The 18004-nt window shown below is 40.5% G+C and overlaps 2 protein-coding genes across 2 annotated transcripts in view; one reads left to right on the top strand and one right to left on the bottom strand.

The window, feature by feature from the left end:
• Window positions 1-18004, bottom strand: part of LOC136694206 (zinc finger protein 850-like) — a 241995-nt gene that overhangs the window by 137075 nt on the left and 86916 nt on the right. The window lies entirely within an intron of this gene.
• Window positions 1941-16923, top strand: LOC136693996 (zinc finger protein 665-like). Its single transcript, XM_066667318.1, has 4 exons — window positions 1941-2063; window positions 3037-3171; window positions 4119-4210; window positions 14399-16923. The coding sequence occupies exons 1-4, from the start codon at window positions 1941-1943 to the stop codon at window positions 16029-16031; spliced, it is 1983 nt and encodes a 660-aa protein (XP_066523415.1). The 3' UTR covers window positions 16032-16923.

The raw sequence follows: 18004 nt of genomic DNA on the forward strand, positions 1-18004 counted from the left end.
CTCACTGCCCTGTCCACTCACTGCAGTGTCCTCTCACTGCCCTGTCCACTCACTGCAGTGTCCTCTCACTGCCCTGTCCACTCACTGCAGTGTCCTCTCACTACCATGTCCACCCACTGCAGTGTCCACTCACTGCCATATCCACCCACTGCTGTGTCCTCTCACTGCCATGTCCACCCACTGCAGTGTCCACTCACTGCCATATCCACCCACTGCCATGTCCACTCACTGCCCTGTCCACTCACAAATATAAAAAATATATATAAAATAATAAATATAAAATATTTAAAATATAAAACTTGTGAGCACAGAGGGAGGAGTTGTGTCCTGATGATGCTCGTCATTCCAGATGCAGAGTCTTCATGGAGCGCAGAAGATGGACATTATTCTCCCAGTCTTTCAGGTTTATATCTCTCCTGACACTGAGGAGACCTGTAGTGGGAACAGTCTACAACCATCACTGTGGAGAATCTGTCATTAACTACCATTTAATGACTCCAGATGGAGGTAGGAGTGGAGTGTATGGTGTGAATAATCTGTGTGCTTTAGAGAAGAGATGCTGTTAAAAAGGGACTGAAGAGTGAGAGCTATTACAGCAGGATTTACTCAGATCTATGGTGGAAAACGTGAAGAGACGACACATTCCAGTGGTGTGTTTATTGCTGTGAGGAGATGTTAATGAGTACAACATGGTAGTGGTAGTAAAGAGTGAGGAGGGGATGAATAGAACTGTGGGATTAGTAAAGTAGGGACCTCACTGGTAACTCTGGATATTGAGGGAGACTAAGGTGGAATCTGTTGTTGTTCTGTGTTTGGTGACAGACACACGTCTGTTTCTCCTTCTTTTCTTTTCTTTTTTATTCCTCTAATCTCTCCTGCTGCAGGTGGGAGTGGTCTCCACCAATGGAAGTGTTCCCTGCGTGTGATGTTTTCTCCTGCTCCACCAATGGGAAACGCTGCTTGAGGACTGGAGGCGGGACTTTCTCTTCATAAGCAGCGTCATGCAGACAGAAGTGGGTGTGACTGGGGAGATGGGAGGGATGTGTTTGTTGTGGCTGCTCACACATTACTGTTGAGACTAAAGTGCTGTTTGTGGCTAAAGCTCTAAGGTTGTTGCTGCTAAAATGTTAATGTTGCTGTGAAGCGTTCAGACAACTATTTTCAGTTGTTTTAAGAGTTTTTAGTCTTAGTTTTGCTAACACTACACCTCCTGTTGTTTTATTGCTCCCACCTCTTCCAGCTCGGTGTGGACAGGCGAGAAAAGGGGCTTCTCATGAAGATGGTAGATCACTTCTGTAGAGACACACTAGGTAAAGGGCGAGTGCTACTGTGTACCTTTAGTGAGGAGAGATTTGTTTGTTCAGTGGGTAAGTGGTTTTATTTGTTTCTTTCCTTTGGCAGCGTCCAGTGTCCACCCTGAGCTTGTTTGTTTAACCCCCTGATTAAAGCAGAGTGTAAACTGTGTCTTACATTACAGACACTCTTACTGTTATTGACTTCTCTTTACTGTTGTTCTATTCCCTTTCGAGAACTCACTGTGTGGTGTGTGTGTTTGTGTGTGTCTTTTCTGGTCCTGTTTTTAGTAAATGACACTCAGAGCACTTTTGTTGGTGGTGTCTTCCCTGTCTTCAGATTCCCACACACCCCACTGTGCATCCTCTCTGACCCTGAGCTGCCATCTTTTAAGGAGAATGTAATATTTAGCCTCACCCTCATCCTCCCTTTCAGACAGATCTCTGTCCAAGTTCACCTTCTCTGAACACACAGTAAACACTGGACCTTCATGTTCCTACACTGACTGAACCCCTTCATATTCACCAGTAATGTTCACTAGTGACTTTACCATTAGGGGCAGTGTTTGTCTTCAAGGGTTCTGCTCCTGAACTCTGAAACTCTTCCCTGATCCAGGGCCAGAAGTTTGCTGATTGTTTCCAGTTGTAATGTACCTTCAGGCGCCGGGAAGATCTCCACTGATCCCTAATGTCGTGTCCAAGGAACTCAGCTGTGGATCATCTGTTTCTTTGAGATGGAGAACCTTCCATAAGGTGGACATGTTCTCCAAGGTTAGTTCCTGACAGAGTCCACATTCACTGGGGAATATTCTAACACAAACACACACACAGAGGACACTTGTCTGGATGTTTCTGGTTGGTGGACTAGTCTCAGTCCAGCAGTGACACTGAGGGTTTAAAAACTCTAGCAGCACTGCTGTGTCTGATCCACATACAGCAGTATGGGGGAGACTTCAGTGTCTATGGCATGGGTCACCTGCATCTGTGTGAAAATACCACACACATTTCATGTGTTCACAGCTGCTTTCTCTCTGTTCAAAGACACACACTGTTCCACTGACCTCCACAAAGTGACACTGTGAATAAAAGCAGTTTTAAAGAAATGTTTAAGTTGGAATAATACTTTGTGGAGCAGCACTGTCACAAACCCAGCAGCATCTTCACCTGCAGATCTACAGGGAAAAGATGAGTAGAGCAGAACATCTGTGGAAATGTCACAGTACAGTATTAGTTTAACAGTTACATAGTGCAGTTTCTGCAGTGCTGAGCCCAGAGGATCAGCGACAGAGTCTCTATTCTCCCTGTTACAACCCAGTGGAGCAGCACAGTGATTGTGAAGCTGTACTTTTAAGGTAAAACACTACCTAGTGCTGCTTTAATAAAGTACATTGCCATAGTAGTCTCTGGGGGCTGTAGTGTAATATGCACCTGCTTTTGCAGCTCATTTTCCTTAATGGAGCTGAATTACAGTCACACGCTACGGGGCGACACTGTGGAGCAACAGGTAGTGTCTCTGTCACACAGCTCCAGGGTCCTGGGAGTGAGGGTTTGAGTCCCAGCTCGGGTCACCGTCTGTGAAGAGTGTGGTGTGTTCTCTCTGTGTCTGTGGGGGTTTCCTCCGGGTGATCCACTCTCCTCCCAGAGTCCAACAACGTGTTGTTGAGTAGAGTGTGTATTCAGAAGTGCCCATAGGTGTGAGTGAATGTGAGAGTGTGTGGTGCCCTGTGATGGACTGTGATTCCAGGTGGACTGTCTTCAGCTGAATGGTGCAGTGGGCAGCAGGGCTTTAGAGGGTTTCCTCAGAAAGAAGGGTCTCTGTGGCCGGGTTCCAGGGTTAGATCCTGAGATAAGCTCTTCTCCCACAGCTGGAAACCTCTGGGTGAGCTCCTCTATCGTCCTGTCCAGGCGTGGATCATTAACCTGCTGCGTGACATCATTAGATGAGATCAGATTTGAGTTTGAACTACAGCCAGAGTCCACCACAGAACCATCACACACTCTCAGAGGAATACAGACACCACACTGTACCTTTCAGGGTATAAACAGTCCTCACTGGGGTGGTCCCCTCAGGTGGACATCTCCTGTACCTTTAGTTAGGGAAATGAACTGTACCATACCACACTGTACCTTTAATAGAACAATAAACACAAAGACAATACTGTACCATAAGAAACAATCATGAACCCTAATGTAACAGTAACAGATTGTTGTAAACTTGTCTTCTGGTGGTTTCAGAATGAAGAGAGGAGACCAGTCTGGATATAATAGTGTTTATTGGGCGCTCTGGTTCTAGAATGAAGTCTGATCTGGTCTCAGACTGAATCTCAGACAGAGATTACATTACAGAAAGATTACAGAAACATTATCTGAGTTCCTGGTGTTTAGAATTAAACATGCATTTACATTTTTAATTTAACAGAGTAAAATACCATTGTCATCTGGCAGTGAATCAATGAATTAGGCCGGATTACAGAGAGTGATGAGGTGAACACATCCAAGGGACAGTCGAGGCTCTTTCGTATATAACTCTAGGAGATATATAAAATCTAGGAGATTTTATCCTAGAAAAAGAATTCAACACACCTCGGAAACCTTGAAGGGTCTACTCTCCAACTATATATAGGTTGAAACTAAATATATTTTTATATTCTTGTGAGAGAAGCATAAACAACAAGAGGCACATTTTTGAGGTGCAAGCTTTTTTGTTCCGCCCATAGACGCGTTCTGCCATTCATATGTTAAAACATTTTAATTCAGCGGCTGTCAGTGGAGGATTAGAGGCCGAGAATTTGCATGAAAACGCTCATTTGTTTATTTTAAACACAGAGCACGTGTAGGGATTGTTTCCATTCTGAAGAAGGAGCTTCGTCATGGCGCACTCACGGTTTACAGCTGCGGACCCAACTCTACACATCCAGGTGAGTTTGAAGAGGATTCAGCTCATCTGCCGAAAGAGGGGAGGACAGTGAGGAAGAAAGGCTTTATTTCGAGAAGTGGACTGATACCAAGAAGGATTTTTGTTTTGTTTCTTCGGAGTTCATTCACACTTACCGTGATAACACCGCGAATTCTGGGTAAATTAAAATAAAGAGTAAACTAAATAAGTGTCACTTTGTATGTGACAAACATAAATGAATGTAAAACACGTGTAAGAATTATAATTCTGTAAGAAAACACGTTCATTTACGCTTATGTAAATAGACCAAATGCTGCTGTTATGTGTAAATGGCCCATTCAAGTGTAGCCTGTTGCTAATCTGAGTGTGAATGGCATGTTGTACATTAGTTTGTGAGGCTCCTGTACCATAAGTGTAGCTTATTGTCATGCTATAATGTGTAAATGGCTGTATAAGTTTAGCCTATTGTGGTAGTGTAATGTGTAAAAGGCCTGTGTAAATGTGATAGCGTCATGCTATGTAGCTTGTTGCACTATGTACTGCTAATGTAGGTCTTTGTAACTGTTGACATTTATGAAATGTGGAAAACATTACACCTCCACCCAAAAAAAACATGCCGTTTGTCCAGTCTACAACCACCACCAGGCAGAACAGGAACAAACTTTGCTTTCAGAAGTGTGGAAAATATTCCACCAACACCCGAATAACAACACCGTTGGTCCAGTGTGCAACCGCTGTCATGTCGCACAGAAACACGTGATTCTACTCCACTGCTGCTGTAAGTGTAGTGTTGTGCTATACATAGGTCATGTGTTGATGTATATTTTAAACATATGGTCTTGAGTGCAGCATTAAGAGATGTTCACTGTTCTGAGTTTATACGTATGTTCTGTGTCTGTGCTCCAAAGAGGGAAATGTTTAGGATGAGCTGCCAGTAAGGATAAGAGATAATACATTTTCTTCTCTCTCTCAGTCCCTTGAATGTGCAAATGTAAACCAAACTCCATATTCCTATATTTGGAAAGGTAAAGAATCATATATATTGAAGTGCTGGCCAAGAGCCGGGGAGAGAGAACAGCGTGCTGAATCGGACGCCTCTCTCACGGGATCCTTAAGTTTCTGTAAATAAAGATGTATTTACACCTTTAAACGTGTCTGCAGCAGTGGCGGATGCTGGCCTTTCAAGGAGGGGAAGCTCAATTTCGGCCTACATCATAAAATGTGTCGGTTTATTTACACGTAAATTCTACCCTCTGTTCCTTTTCAAGAAAATGATCTGTGCCCCTGTCGTACCAACAAGGCGTCTTTTCCAGGGACTTGACTAGTGTCCTCTCAATGTCCAGCAGAGCTAGGCTGCTTAAACGGCCTTGGCCCATGTGAAGTGTGTCCGCCTGTGAGTGCTTTGTGACGGTGGAGGGGCTCAGCAGCACCCGCTGGACAGAAACTGCGATAGAAGTCAGAAAGAGTGATAGAAGTCAGTCTCCAAACACAAGCAGCTACAAAAAACTCCACCAGAAATAGAAGCTCAATTTGTCACTAGTCGTTTTTAACAAAGAAAATGCCGCTAAGAGGATTAAGAAAGTCTGGTTCAACTCAGAACAGAATGAAAATGTAATGCTCTCTCTGATATTTACACCAAAGGTTCGCTGATTTCGCTCATTTCACTGTCAATCAAAAAGGGATTCAGCCTCAGACAGATCATCCAATCATCATGCAGAAGCTGAGCGTCCGGGCCAGCCGAGGCCAGCCCACTGCCCCATAGACCCCCAGAGACGCTGAGTGTCCGATGGGCAGGACAAAGCCCAGCATTTATCCAATCACTCGTCTCGTTTCCCTGCACTTCGCTACTTCTCCATTGAACTCTGTGGACGCTCAGTGTCCTCACTGTTTAAATCACTGTTAATCTGCGCGAATGATTGAGAGGAAAGCCGCGTCTTTACCAGTGATAAGAAGCTGATTCTGAACAAAAGTTAATCGCGTTGTAGTGCATATTTATTCAATGACATGTACACACAACAGTATATATTTGATCACTTATTTTTTGACATTTTAGGGGAAGCTGAGCTTCCCTTGCAGTCTTAGAGCAATCGCCACTGGTCTGCAGAGATTCTTTTCCATCATCTGTCTTCACAATACAGTAAATAAACAACAGTTTAAATACTGTACTTGAGTTATTAGTAAATATTTGCTCACAGGGCAACTACTCACATTTTAATTTTTTTTCTGTGTTCAGCCACCATCATGAAAAACAGAGGTAAGGTATTTATTTGTTTAGCTGGGTTTTTGTTTGTTGTTATGGCCTGGGTCACTCCTGAAGTTGTTGTATCAATGTTTGTCTTCACTTTGATTGTCAAACAATTTGAGTATCTTGTTCTTTTCATTTCTTCTCATCATACATTTACTGTCAGTCAATCACCACATACACTGCCATGGCCCCATTCCCCTTGACATGGTCGTAACAAACATGACAACTGAACAATGGAATCATATTGGTGTAAATGGTATGAAAATGTAATTAAGCTGGTTAAAGTAAGTGATTTTAGTAGAATCAAATCAAATTGATTTATATAGTGCCTTTTACAACAGATGTCACAAAGCAGCTTCACAGAATTCCAGTAAAGACAAAGTTTTAACATGAAATATAAAAATGTAAAGAATGTAAAAATCCCCAGGAGAGTGAGGCCAAGGGCGACATTCGCAAGGAAACACTCCCTCAGCTGAGGAGGAAAATTTGGGAGGAACTGAGGGTCACAAGGGGGACCTGTCCTCTCGTGAATCTACTGGTAATAACAGTTAGGAGTCTGTGAAAATTTCAGTTTAGGGGGCGGGCAGCTCCAAGGCAAGTGGTCGTGGCTGGAGCTGGTCTTAAAATGATTAAAATCTTAAAATTATTTTATTTTATACTTTAGGTGTATGTAAAGCAGAAAACTACCAAAGGCTAAACGAAATAAATGAGATTTTAGCCTAGATTTGAAGACTGTGACTGTGTCTGAGTCCCGAACATTTTCTGGAAGATCATTCCAGAGTTTGGGGGCTTTATAAGAAAAAGCTCTTCCCCCAGCTGAGGCCTTCTGAATTCTGAGAACTATTATAAATCCAGTACTCTGTGATCTGAGTAATCGTGGAGGCTCATAATAGGAAATAGTATCTTGAAGGTATTCAGGAGCGAGCCCATGTAGAGCTTTATTTGTTAATAACAGAATTTTGTAATCGATGCGGAATTTAACAGGCAACCAATGAAGTGATGATAGAACTGGACTGATATGTTCAAATTCTCTAGTTTTAGTGAGGACCCTGGCTGCAGCATTTTGATCTAGTTGAAGTTTTCTTAAATTTGTGCTGGTGCGTCCTGACAGTAGTGTGTTACAATAGTCAAGCCTTGAAGTAATAAAGGCATGTACTAATGTTTCTGCGTCCTGCAGGGATAAGTCATTTCTAATCTTGGCGATGTTGTCAAGATGTAAAAAAGCTGTCCTAGTGATTACTGCATATGTGCTGATCAAATGATAAATCTGGGTCAATTGTGATGCAAAGGTTTTTTGCTGCTGAACCAGGTTTAACTGGAAAGTCAGCAAGATTTAAAATAAAATCTGATCATTTATTACTTGCCACCTTTGGACCCAAAAGCAGGACCTCTGTTTTGTTGCTGTTTAGAAGGAGGAAGTTACGCAACATCCAGCCTTTCACGTCTTTTTTAATCTGTGTTTGTCATCGAGCTTGGCTGAAATATACAGTTATGTATCGTCTGCGTAACAGTGAAAGTTAATGTCATGGTTTCTTATAATTGTGCCTAGTGGTAACATACATAATGTAAATAATAATGGTCCTAAAATAGAGCCTTGCGGAATTCCAAATCTTACTTCAGAATTATTGAAATATAGATTGTTTACTTTTACAAATTGATAATGTTCTGTTAAGTAAGATTTGAACCATTGTCATCTAGGTATATATTGTGTAGGTTTTGTGCAATTAAATTGTTGTTTTATGTGTTTTAAATATGTTTACTCTTACTCACAATTGAGTCTGAGGTGAGTTAAGGTGTCATTTAAGGTAGAATGTAAATTATGAAGTGTGATTACAGGTACAGATTGTTCGTAGAACATATATGATATTTTTTGTTTAATATAATTATCTTAAATTGGTATTTGTTAACATTGTTTAACCAACTTTTGTGCACTTTGTGTAGACAAGGAAAATAAATGGTCCACATTACTGTGATGAGTGGTGTCTTCAATACAATGTCAGAGCAAATCTTGAACAACACAACACACAACTAAAGCTGACTCTCTGTTGTTTTTGTGTATTTACAGAGTAAACCAGGAAAACAGTTGTCTGCATAATCCATACTCCCCGTTGTTTCACTGTAGTTACACGGTAAGAAGGAGTGAACTGTGTGGAACTACATAATCCAGCCATTCTCTGTTGTTTCCCTGTATTAATGGTGTAAGAAGGAGAGAACAATAATTACTTTGTGGTTTCTTTATAATTATTGAAAAAATAAAATGTGTATAAAGCTTTGCATGTATATTATAACCTACAACACTTATTGTGTACAAACCTAGATAGTGTTGCACCAGTCAAGACCAAACAATTTAAAGAGAAAAGGCTTGGTACAGTGACAGCACGCGTGCCTTAAAACTGGCTGCTCGTAACCATGAACGTAAATGGAGACACACAAAATTAGAATGTTTCCGAATTGCATGGCAGCACAGCCTCACCGACTACAAACATGCCTTATCTAAAGCCAAATCACAGTACATCTCTTCCCTTATAGAAAACAACAAAGACAACCCTAGATTCCTTTTTAGCACTGTATCAAATCTAATTGGCAACAAAAAGGAAATCAACCCCATTGTCCCCTCTGATTTCTGTAGCAATGACTTTATGAGGTTTTTTAATGATAAAATTGATTGCATTCGCCTCAAAATCCAAAATCAGTCCAAAGTCATATCGGCTTTTGTTGATGAACCCCCCGCCAGCTCTGAGGTGCACTTAGACTACTTGAATTCTGTCGATGAAAATTACTTGCTTAGTTTAATTAGCTCATCTAAATCAACTTCATGCTTACTGGATCCTGTACCAACACAATTATTTAAACAAATTTTACCTAAAGTCATTAGACCATTGCTCACAATAATAAACTCATCCCTCAACATTGGATATGTACCAAACCCCCTGAAACTAGCGGTAATCAAACCAATTATTAAAAAACCCAATCTTGACCCTCTTGTACTCGCAAACTACAGGCCAATATCAAACCTCCCTTTTATTGCTAAGATTCTAGAAAAAGTCGTGTCACAGCAGTTGTGCTCTTATCTACAAAACAATGACATTCATGACATTTTTCAGTCTGGATTTAGACCAAATCACAGCACAGAAACGGCTCTAACAAGAGTAACTAATGACTTACTCCTTTCTCATGATAAGGGCTATATCTCTATTCTGGTGCTGCTTGACCTTAGTGCAGCGTTTGATACCATAGATCATGTGATGCTTCTTGATAGGCTGGAAAATCTGGTAGGAATAAAAGGATCTGCCCTCTCTTGGTTCAGATCGTATTTATCTGACCGTTATCAATTTGTTTATCTGAATAATAAATCCTCTAATCATAATTTAGTTAAATATGGTGTTCCACAAGGATCATTGCTTGGCCCTGTATTGTTCACACTCCACATGCTGCCACATGGGATTCAATTCCACTGTTATGCTGATGACACACAACTTTATATATCAGCCAAACCTAATGATGTTGCTTGTCTACGTAAAATAACAGAATGTCTAACTGAAATTAAAGACTGGATGATGCAAAATTTTCTCATGTTAAATTCTGATAAAACTGAAATCTTGTTATTAGGTAAAGATACTCGGATACATTCACTCAGAAATGCTGCTATTAATCTTGATAATTCAACAGTAAAATACAATACCATCATTAAAAACTTAGGGGTAGCCTTTGATTCGACTCTCACATTTGATACCCACATATCCACTACAGTCAAAACCGCCTTCTTCCACCTACGCAATAATGCCAAAATTCGGCATATTTTATCATTAAAAGATGCAGAGAAACTAGTGCATGCTTTTATAACTTCACGTCTAGACTACTGCAATGCGCTCCTGGCAGGGAGCTCGTGCAAAGCGTTACACAAGCTTCAGTTAGTTCAAAATGCAGCAGCCAGGGTGCTCACTAGAGCTAGAAAATTTGAACATATTGTAACGGTCACTTTAAGAGACTTTGGGTTAATTGCTTGCGCACTGCAATGTTGGGGGAGGGGGAAGTTGAGAAAAACACAAACAACAGAAGCAAGCTGTTTTTGTTAGCACTGGGTTGTAGCCTTTTTTTTTGCTTTATCATCTGCAGCTATTCTGGATTGTACTGACTGGGGGTGTGTGGGTGTTCCTAAGCCCAATAAATGGTCTCTCTCGCATCACACTGAATGTTTCCTGTGTTTTTCTAGAGCTGAGCAACTAGGTGTCGACCGGTTATAGCTCCCTCCCCAAGAGCATCCGACCATCCACGCGGTTCATTACAATATCACCCCAGTTCTCTCGTCCCTACACTGGCTACCTGTAAAATTTCGCATTGACAATAAAATACTCCTCTTAGCTTATAAATGTCTAAATGGTTTAGGCCCACAGTATGTTACTGAACTTCTCATACCTTATCGCCCGTCACGTACACTTCGTTCACAGGATGCCCATCTACTCTTTGTTCCTCGCTTTAAGAAAAACACTGCAGGAGCAAGAGCCTTTTCTCACAAAGCTCCTCAACTCTGGAATAGCCTTCCGGTTACTTTTCGGGGCTCAGACACACTCTCAATCTTTAAATCTAGATTAAAAACCTACCTTTTCAAACAAGCTTTTGGTTAATCATTCACTTTCAGGTTACTCCTTCTCTATTGGTGTTCGGGCTGGTTTTCATATTATCACTGTTCTGTATTAACCCTGTCATATCACCATAGCTACAGCATTTTTAGTTAGCTTTTTAGTAACCGCCAACACACTGTCTCTCGCTGGGTTCTCTTACCTGACCCGTGGAAGCTTTTTTCGCAGGACAAATTTGCCCGTTCTTTACCATGACCCTACTAACCTCTGTATTTTTATTTGTTCCCTTTGTCTGGCTTTCTTTCTCCTGTCTCTCTCTCATGCTTTGAGATGTACTGCTGCTCTCCAGGTGTTGCCCTGATCCAGCCCCTGTGTGTCCTGTACAAGATCCTGGCCTTGTCTCATCTACACTATCATGCTTGGCCATGTTCTTTTATCTCAGATTAACTCTGCACCTAATTTTTACTCACACAGAATCCCTGATCACATTCTCCTTCATCAGACTCATACATCACCCTTCATCTGTCATCATTTCACTTTTACTTCTGTTCTCTGTTGTGTCTCCGGTGTTGACCCGAGGAGGATGGGTTCCCCGTATGAGTCTTGGTTCCTTCCAAGGTTTCTTCCTCGTGTGCTGAGGGAGTTTTTCCTTGCCACTGTTGCCCCTGGCTTGCTCATAGGAGGCTTGGACCAGGATCTCTGTAAAGCTGCTTTGTGACGACTTTTTGTTGTGAAAAGTGCTATATAAATAAAATTTGATTTGATTTGATTTGATTAATACTGTGTATATTATTGTATATATATATATATATATATATATATATATATATATATATATATATATATATATTATGGCTAAGACATACGTCATATGAAATTAGGTAATGGTCAGAGATTGCTGAGGTTTGTGTATAATATTAAGTTTGTCTATGTTAAGACCTAGTGTCAAGACTTAATCTAAAGTGTGACTACAATAGTATGTAGGCACTATTACATTTTGAGTAATACCAACAGAGTCTAGGATTGAAGTAAAAGCCTTTTCAGTGGGTCATCTTCCTTCTCAAAATGGATATTGAAATCTCCTACAATTATAACTTTGTGATTGCACACAGCTAGGTTTGCAGCAAAATCACTGAATTCTTTTAGAAATTCTGAGTAGAGCCCTAGAGGTCTGTAAAATGTTACATAATAAAAATGTCTTCTTTTTTGTGAGCAGATTTGTCATAATGGTGGAGAGAAACTCAAAAGAAGTGAAGGTGTCACATTGTTTATGACTGATATCTAGGGTATTTTTGTAAATTACACATACTTCACCTCCTTTGCCTGATAATCTTGGGCTATGTTCATAATTACAGTCTAGAGGGGTGGCTCAGTTTAGTGCTGAATATTCATCTGATCTAAATCTAATCTGAGGTGTTGCTGCTATCATCTGAATATGATTTAATATTGAGATTATGTTGTTGAAACAAGCTGATTGAGCTTTTTCTACCTTTACATTTAATTCAGGGCAAAGGCAAAATTTCAATCCAGATGAAACTAGGCGACGCCTCAACGCAGTTCGCAGACGGTCGGTTTAGCCTGTCTGTCTGCGGCCTGCTCCGGGCTCTGGATTGTCAGCAGATGTTTATACTGACTCTGCTGATGTAGCATCAAGCTACTTATAATAAAGCAGCAGGTTAATAAAACACGTTAACTTTGCAATATTATTCAATGTGTAAGTAAATACCACCATCTACTGGCAAAATGTTGCAACTTTAGTGAAAAGGTCAGGATGTTGTAGAATAACGGCTGTACAGGTAAATAAAATAAACTAAATAAATAAATAAAAGAACCAAAATCAAACGAACAAAAAAATAAAACTCCGTAGACCTAAAAATATGCCGTCTGTACATGAAAAAACAACCTCTTTAGATGTAAAAACATGCTGTACACTCAAAAAAATAGTTCTGTAGACATAAAAGAAACACCTCTCAATACAACACGCACATTCTTTTCGTCTGTACACGTCATATTTTTAGGTTACAGGCGTTAGGTTTAAGACAATTTTGGCCCCAAATGCATGCCATACACGTTATTTTCCGGCCCACTGTATGGAATAACCACGTGACTGAAAACAACCTATTGGAATGATGCTCTGGACTGAGGGCGCTGTCTCTGTGGGGACTGTCCAATAGGAGAGCAGCTGTTATGATTTTCCAGCCAATCGTGTGAGAGGGGGCGGGCGTTGTGATGTGTGTGTGTGTGTGTGAGTGAGAGAGAGAGCGAGAGCGAGAGAAGCAGGAGGAGAGCTGCGTGTTGGCGGGAAATCAAGTCCTGTTTTTACTGAAGGTAAAGATATGTTACACCCCATTTATACCGTGTTTTACTGAAGATTAACGCGTTTAAGATATTTACACCTCGTTTATACCGTGTTTTACTGAAGATTAACGCGTTTAAGATATGTACACCACGTTTATACCGTGTTTTACTGAAGATAAACGCGTTTAAGATATTTACACCCCGTTTATTCTGTGTTACATTGAAAATAAACGCGTTTAAGATATTTACACCCCGTTTATTCTGTGTTACATTGAAGATAAACGCGTTTAAGATGTTTACACACCGTTTATACCGTGTTTTACTGAAGATAAATGCGTTTAAGATGTTTACACACCGTTTATACCGTGTTTTACTGAAGATAAACGCGTTTAAGATATTTACACCTCGTTTATACCGTGTTTTACTGAAGATAAACGTGTTTAAAATATTTACACCCCGTTTGTACCGTGTTTTACTGAAGATAAACGCGTTTAAAAAATTTACACCCCGTTTGTACCGTGTTTTACTGAAGATAAACGTGATTAAGATGTTTACACCACGTGTATACCGTGTTTTGCTTAAGATAAACGCGTTTAAGATATTTACACCCCGTTTATGTCGTGTTTTACTGAAGATAATATACCTGGGCAATTAATCCAAATTCACATTCAGAATTTCTAACTGACATAATCTTGTCGATATCAATTAAATTAATTATTTTTATTCTGTTGTGTCCATGTACTCTCCCTTACTATACTATGAAGGTCAAAAATATAAAAACAAAATAATTGCTCATTAATCGTAATTGTGGTAAAATGTACAATTAATCATTTCATTGATTTGTACTTATATTGCCCAGCCCTAGATGTTGCTCTATTCCTGCACCATGAGTTGTCAACAGTGACTTATTTTTTGCTGTTTCAGTAGCAGTACTTAAGGTGGAACTGACTATAAATTCAGGAGAATATTGGTCACCAATACAGAGCCAAGGGAGAGTGAATTTAACTAATTTATTTGTTTCTTTATTGTCTTTCAGGACAGAAGACCATCTCTTTGGATATATTCTCTGGCTCCTGTTTTTCCACAGGTGCATCAAGAAATATTTCCAAGTAGAATATAACACAATGTTGAGATCAGGAGGGATTAAATGTGAGGATATGGAGGACAGAAGCTCCAGTTCTCAGGAAACATCCTTGGATACTCCCCACACTCACACATCCAACAGGAAATCTCAGACAAGTGAAAACAAACGGAAAACTTACAACTGTGCAGATTGTGGGAAGAGTTTTCAAAATCTCAAAACACATCAGCGCATTCACACAGGAGAGAAACCGTATCACTGTTCAGAGTGTGGGAAGAGTTTTACTGAACAGTGTAGTCTCCAAAAACACCAGCGCATTCACACAGGAGAGAAACCGTATCACTGTTCAGAGTGTGGGAAGAGTTTTACTGTACAGGGTAATCTCAAAACACACCAGCGCATTCACACAGGAGAGAAACCGTATCACTGTTCAGAGTGTGGGAAGAGTTTTACTGAACAGGGTAGTCTCATAACACACCAGCGCATTCACACAGGAGAGAAACCGTATCACTGTTCAGAGTGTGGGAAGAGTTTTACTGTACAGGGTCATCTCAAAACACACCAGCGCATTCACACAGGAGAGAAACCGTATCACTGTTCAGAGTGTGGGAAGAGTTTTACTGAACAGGGTAGTCTCATAACACACCAGCGCATTCACACAGGAGAGAAACCGTATCACTGTTCAGAGTGTGGGAAGAGTTTTACTGTACAGGGTCATCTCAAAACACACCAGCGCATTCACACAGGAGAGAAACCGTATCACTGTTCAGAGTGTGGGAAGAGTTTTACTGTACAGGGTCATCTCAAAACACACCAGCGCATTCACACAGGAGAGAAACCGTATCACTGTTCAGAGTGTGGGAAGAGTTTTACTGTACAGGGTCGTCTCAAAACACACCAGCGCATTCACACAGGAGAGAAACCGTATCACTGTTCAGAGTGTGGGAAGAGTTTTACTGTACAGGGTCATCTCAAAACACACCAGCGCATTCACACAGGAGAGAAACCGTATCACTGTTCAGAGTGTGGGAAGAGTTTTACTCAACAGGGTAGTCTCCAAACACACCAGCGCATTCACACAGGAGAGAAACCATATCACTGTTCAGAGTGTGGGAAGAGTTTTACTGTACAGAGCAGTCTCCAAAAACACCAGCACATTCACACAGGAGAGAAACCGTATCACTGTTCAGAGTGTGGGAAGAGTTTTACTGTACAGGGTCGTCTCAAAACACACCAGCGCATTCACACAGGAGAGAAACCGTATCACTGTTCAGAGTGTGGGAAGAGTTTTACTGTACAGGGTCGTCTCAAAACACACCAGCGCATTCACACAGGAGAGAAACCGTATCACTGTTCAGAGTGTGGGAAGAGTTTTACTGTACAGGGTCGTCTCAAAACACACCAGCGCATTCACACAGGAGAGAAACCGTATCACTGTTCAGAGTGTGGAAAGAGTTTTACTCAAGAGGGTCATCTCCAAAAACACCAGCGTATTCACACAGGAGAGAAACCGTATCACTGTTCAGAGTGTGGGAAGGGTTTTAGTCATAAGAAGTCTGTCCGGAAACATCACTGCGTTCACCCAGAACCAGAAAGGTTAGCACTGAGTGAGGGATTACCTTCAGAGATTGGGCTTTAATTAATATATTGGGTCAAATTCATTGTCAAAAATATTCTTAAAGCTGAATTGTGTAGTGCTTGGGAATTTGGAGACGTGATTGAACTGTGTGGTAACAGATGCCACGGATTGTTTATGGAACTTTCTTCAAGATGTGACCTCAGGATTAATTATTACAGGTCCTATTTACCCTCTCATTCACATTGTCATTGTTGTGTTTCACTGTGCTCCAAATAGAGACAATACAACTCCGTATTGAGCTTCTACTGCCCGCCTGTCCCCCCATCATCACCATTCCTCCCTATTTCTGGGGCTGGTCTGTATACCCTTGGAAGGGGAAAGATCAGTGTGGGTGGAGCTATTAGTCTCACGGAGCACAGGAGTCACGGGGCTGTGCTACCAGGACCTCAGCACACATCCAGACAGACTGTTTTCCTTATTCTGATCGCCATGAAGGGCATGCCTGCTTATCGCTGCAGCAAGACAAGTGTGCCGTGAAAAAGCATTTATTATAACTACATTCAAAACCAGTTGAATTATAATGATTTGGTCTATTTTCATATTGTATCTGTGTCTAAAGTAGAGTCACTCAGGTGATTATCACAGTATCCTGAGTACAAACATAATAATGTGTATCTTGCTCTAAAGATTCCCATCCTATGATCATCTGATGACTCTCACTGAAAATGAACATGAAGGATGGTATTCCCAGTCCTCAGCAGTATCACATGACCACCTCCATTTATCTGAGATCTTTTCACTGTTCCAAATCTTCTGAATATCAATCACCCCTGTTTCTACTTCATGCTCATTAGACAGAGTATTTATATACAGTGTTGGTTAAGATTGTTTAAGAGTATTGCCTTATCTATATTCAGTGCTTTTCAATTGTTTCTATTTTTCTCTCTTTGGATTTGCCCTTTGGATCTGTTTGTATTTTTGGCTTGAATTCAGACTTTTATGTTTATGCTTTTAGTTTGCCCTCTGTAGGATATTAAACTGTTTTTAATCCACAAGTGTCACTTGAGTTATCTTTTGATATGACAAATTAATCTTTTTAAAATGTACTTTTTAAAGGCCACAAGGACACACCTTGCTTGTTTGTTACTTGTATTTATTTATTGTGGGGATATTCACAAGCATCACCATTCTCTCTTTTGTAAACAATAGAAGACATTTTAGTGAAAATCATGAAATTAAATGTTTTTAAATTATAAAGTAAGGAATTGGACATAAATATAAGGAGTAATATTGTAGATACCACAGTGGATGAAGTCATACAGTTGAGACTTTTTCAAAGGTCACAAAGTGAAAAAGAAATTTGACACAGACCTTCCACTTGTTACAACACAAATTATAATTTTCATAGAGCATGGGTTTGGGAGTGGATCAGGAGCTCCATAGCGCCCCCAAATGCAGACAGTTGTCTGGATGAAGCTGATCAGATATTTGTTCATTGATCTCATCACCAAACAAATATCACTGGGTTTTATCATAAAGCAGGTCTACTGGAGTTAGGACAATTCAGGATATCCCCGTCTCATTGTCTCTATAGTGCCACCTATGTTTAAATGCATATTTGACATGTCTGGAATGCTGGAAAACTCAAATTTGCAGACTCATAATTATTAGCACATACAGGTGCTGGTCATAAAATATGAAAAGTTAATTTATTTCAGTAATTCCATTCAAAAAGTTAAACTTGTATATTATACTCATTCATTACACACAGACTCATATTTCCAGTGTTTATTTCTTTTAATTTGATGATTACAACTGACAACTCAGGTGTTATGAGAGCCCAGGTTGCTCTGATAGTAGCCTTCAGCTCTTCTGCATTGTTGGGTCTGGCATATTGAATATTCCTCTTTATAGTACCCTATAGATTTTCTATGGGGTTAAGGTCAGGCGGGTTTGCTCGTCAATTAAGAACAGGGATACCATGGTCCTTAAACCAGTTTCTGGTAGATTTGGCACTGTGTGCAGGTGCCAAG

This window comes from Hoplias malabaricus, chromosome 4, assembly GCF_029633855.1.
Source record: "Hoplias malabaricus isolate fHopMal1 chromosome 4, fHopMal1.hap1, whole genome shotgun sequence".
NCBI classification, from domain to species: domain Eukaryota; kingdom Metazoa; phylum Chordata; class Actinopteri; order Characiformes; family Erythrinidae; genus Hoplias; species Hoplias malabaricus.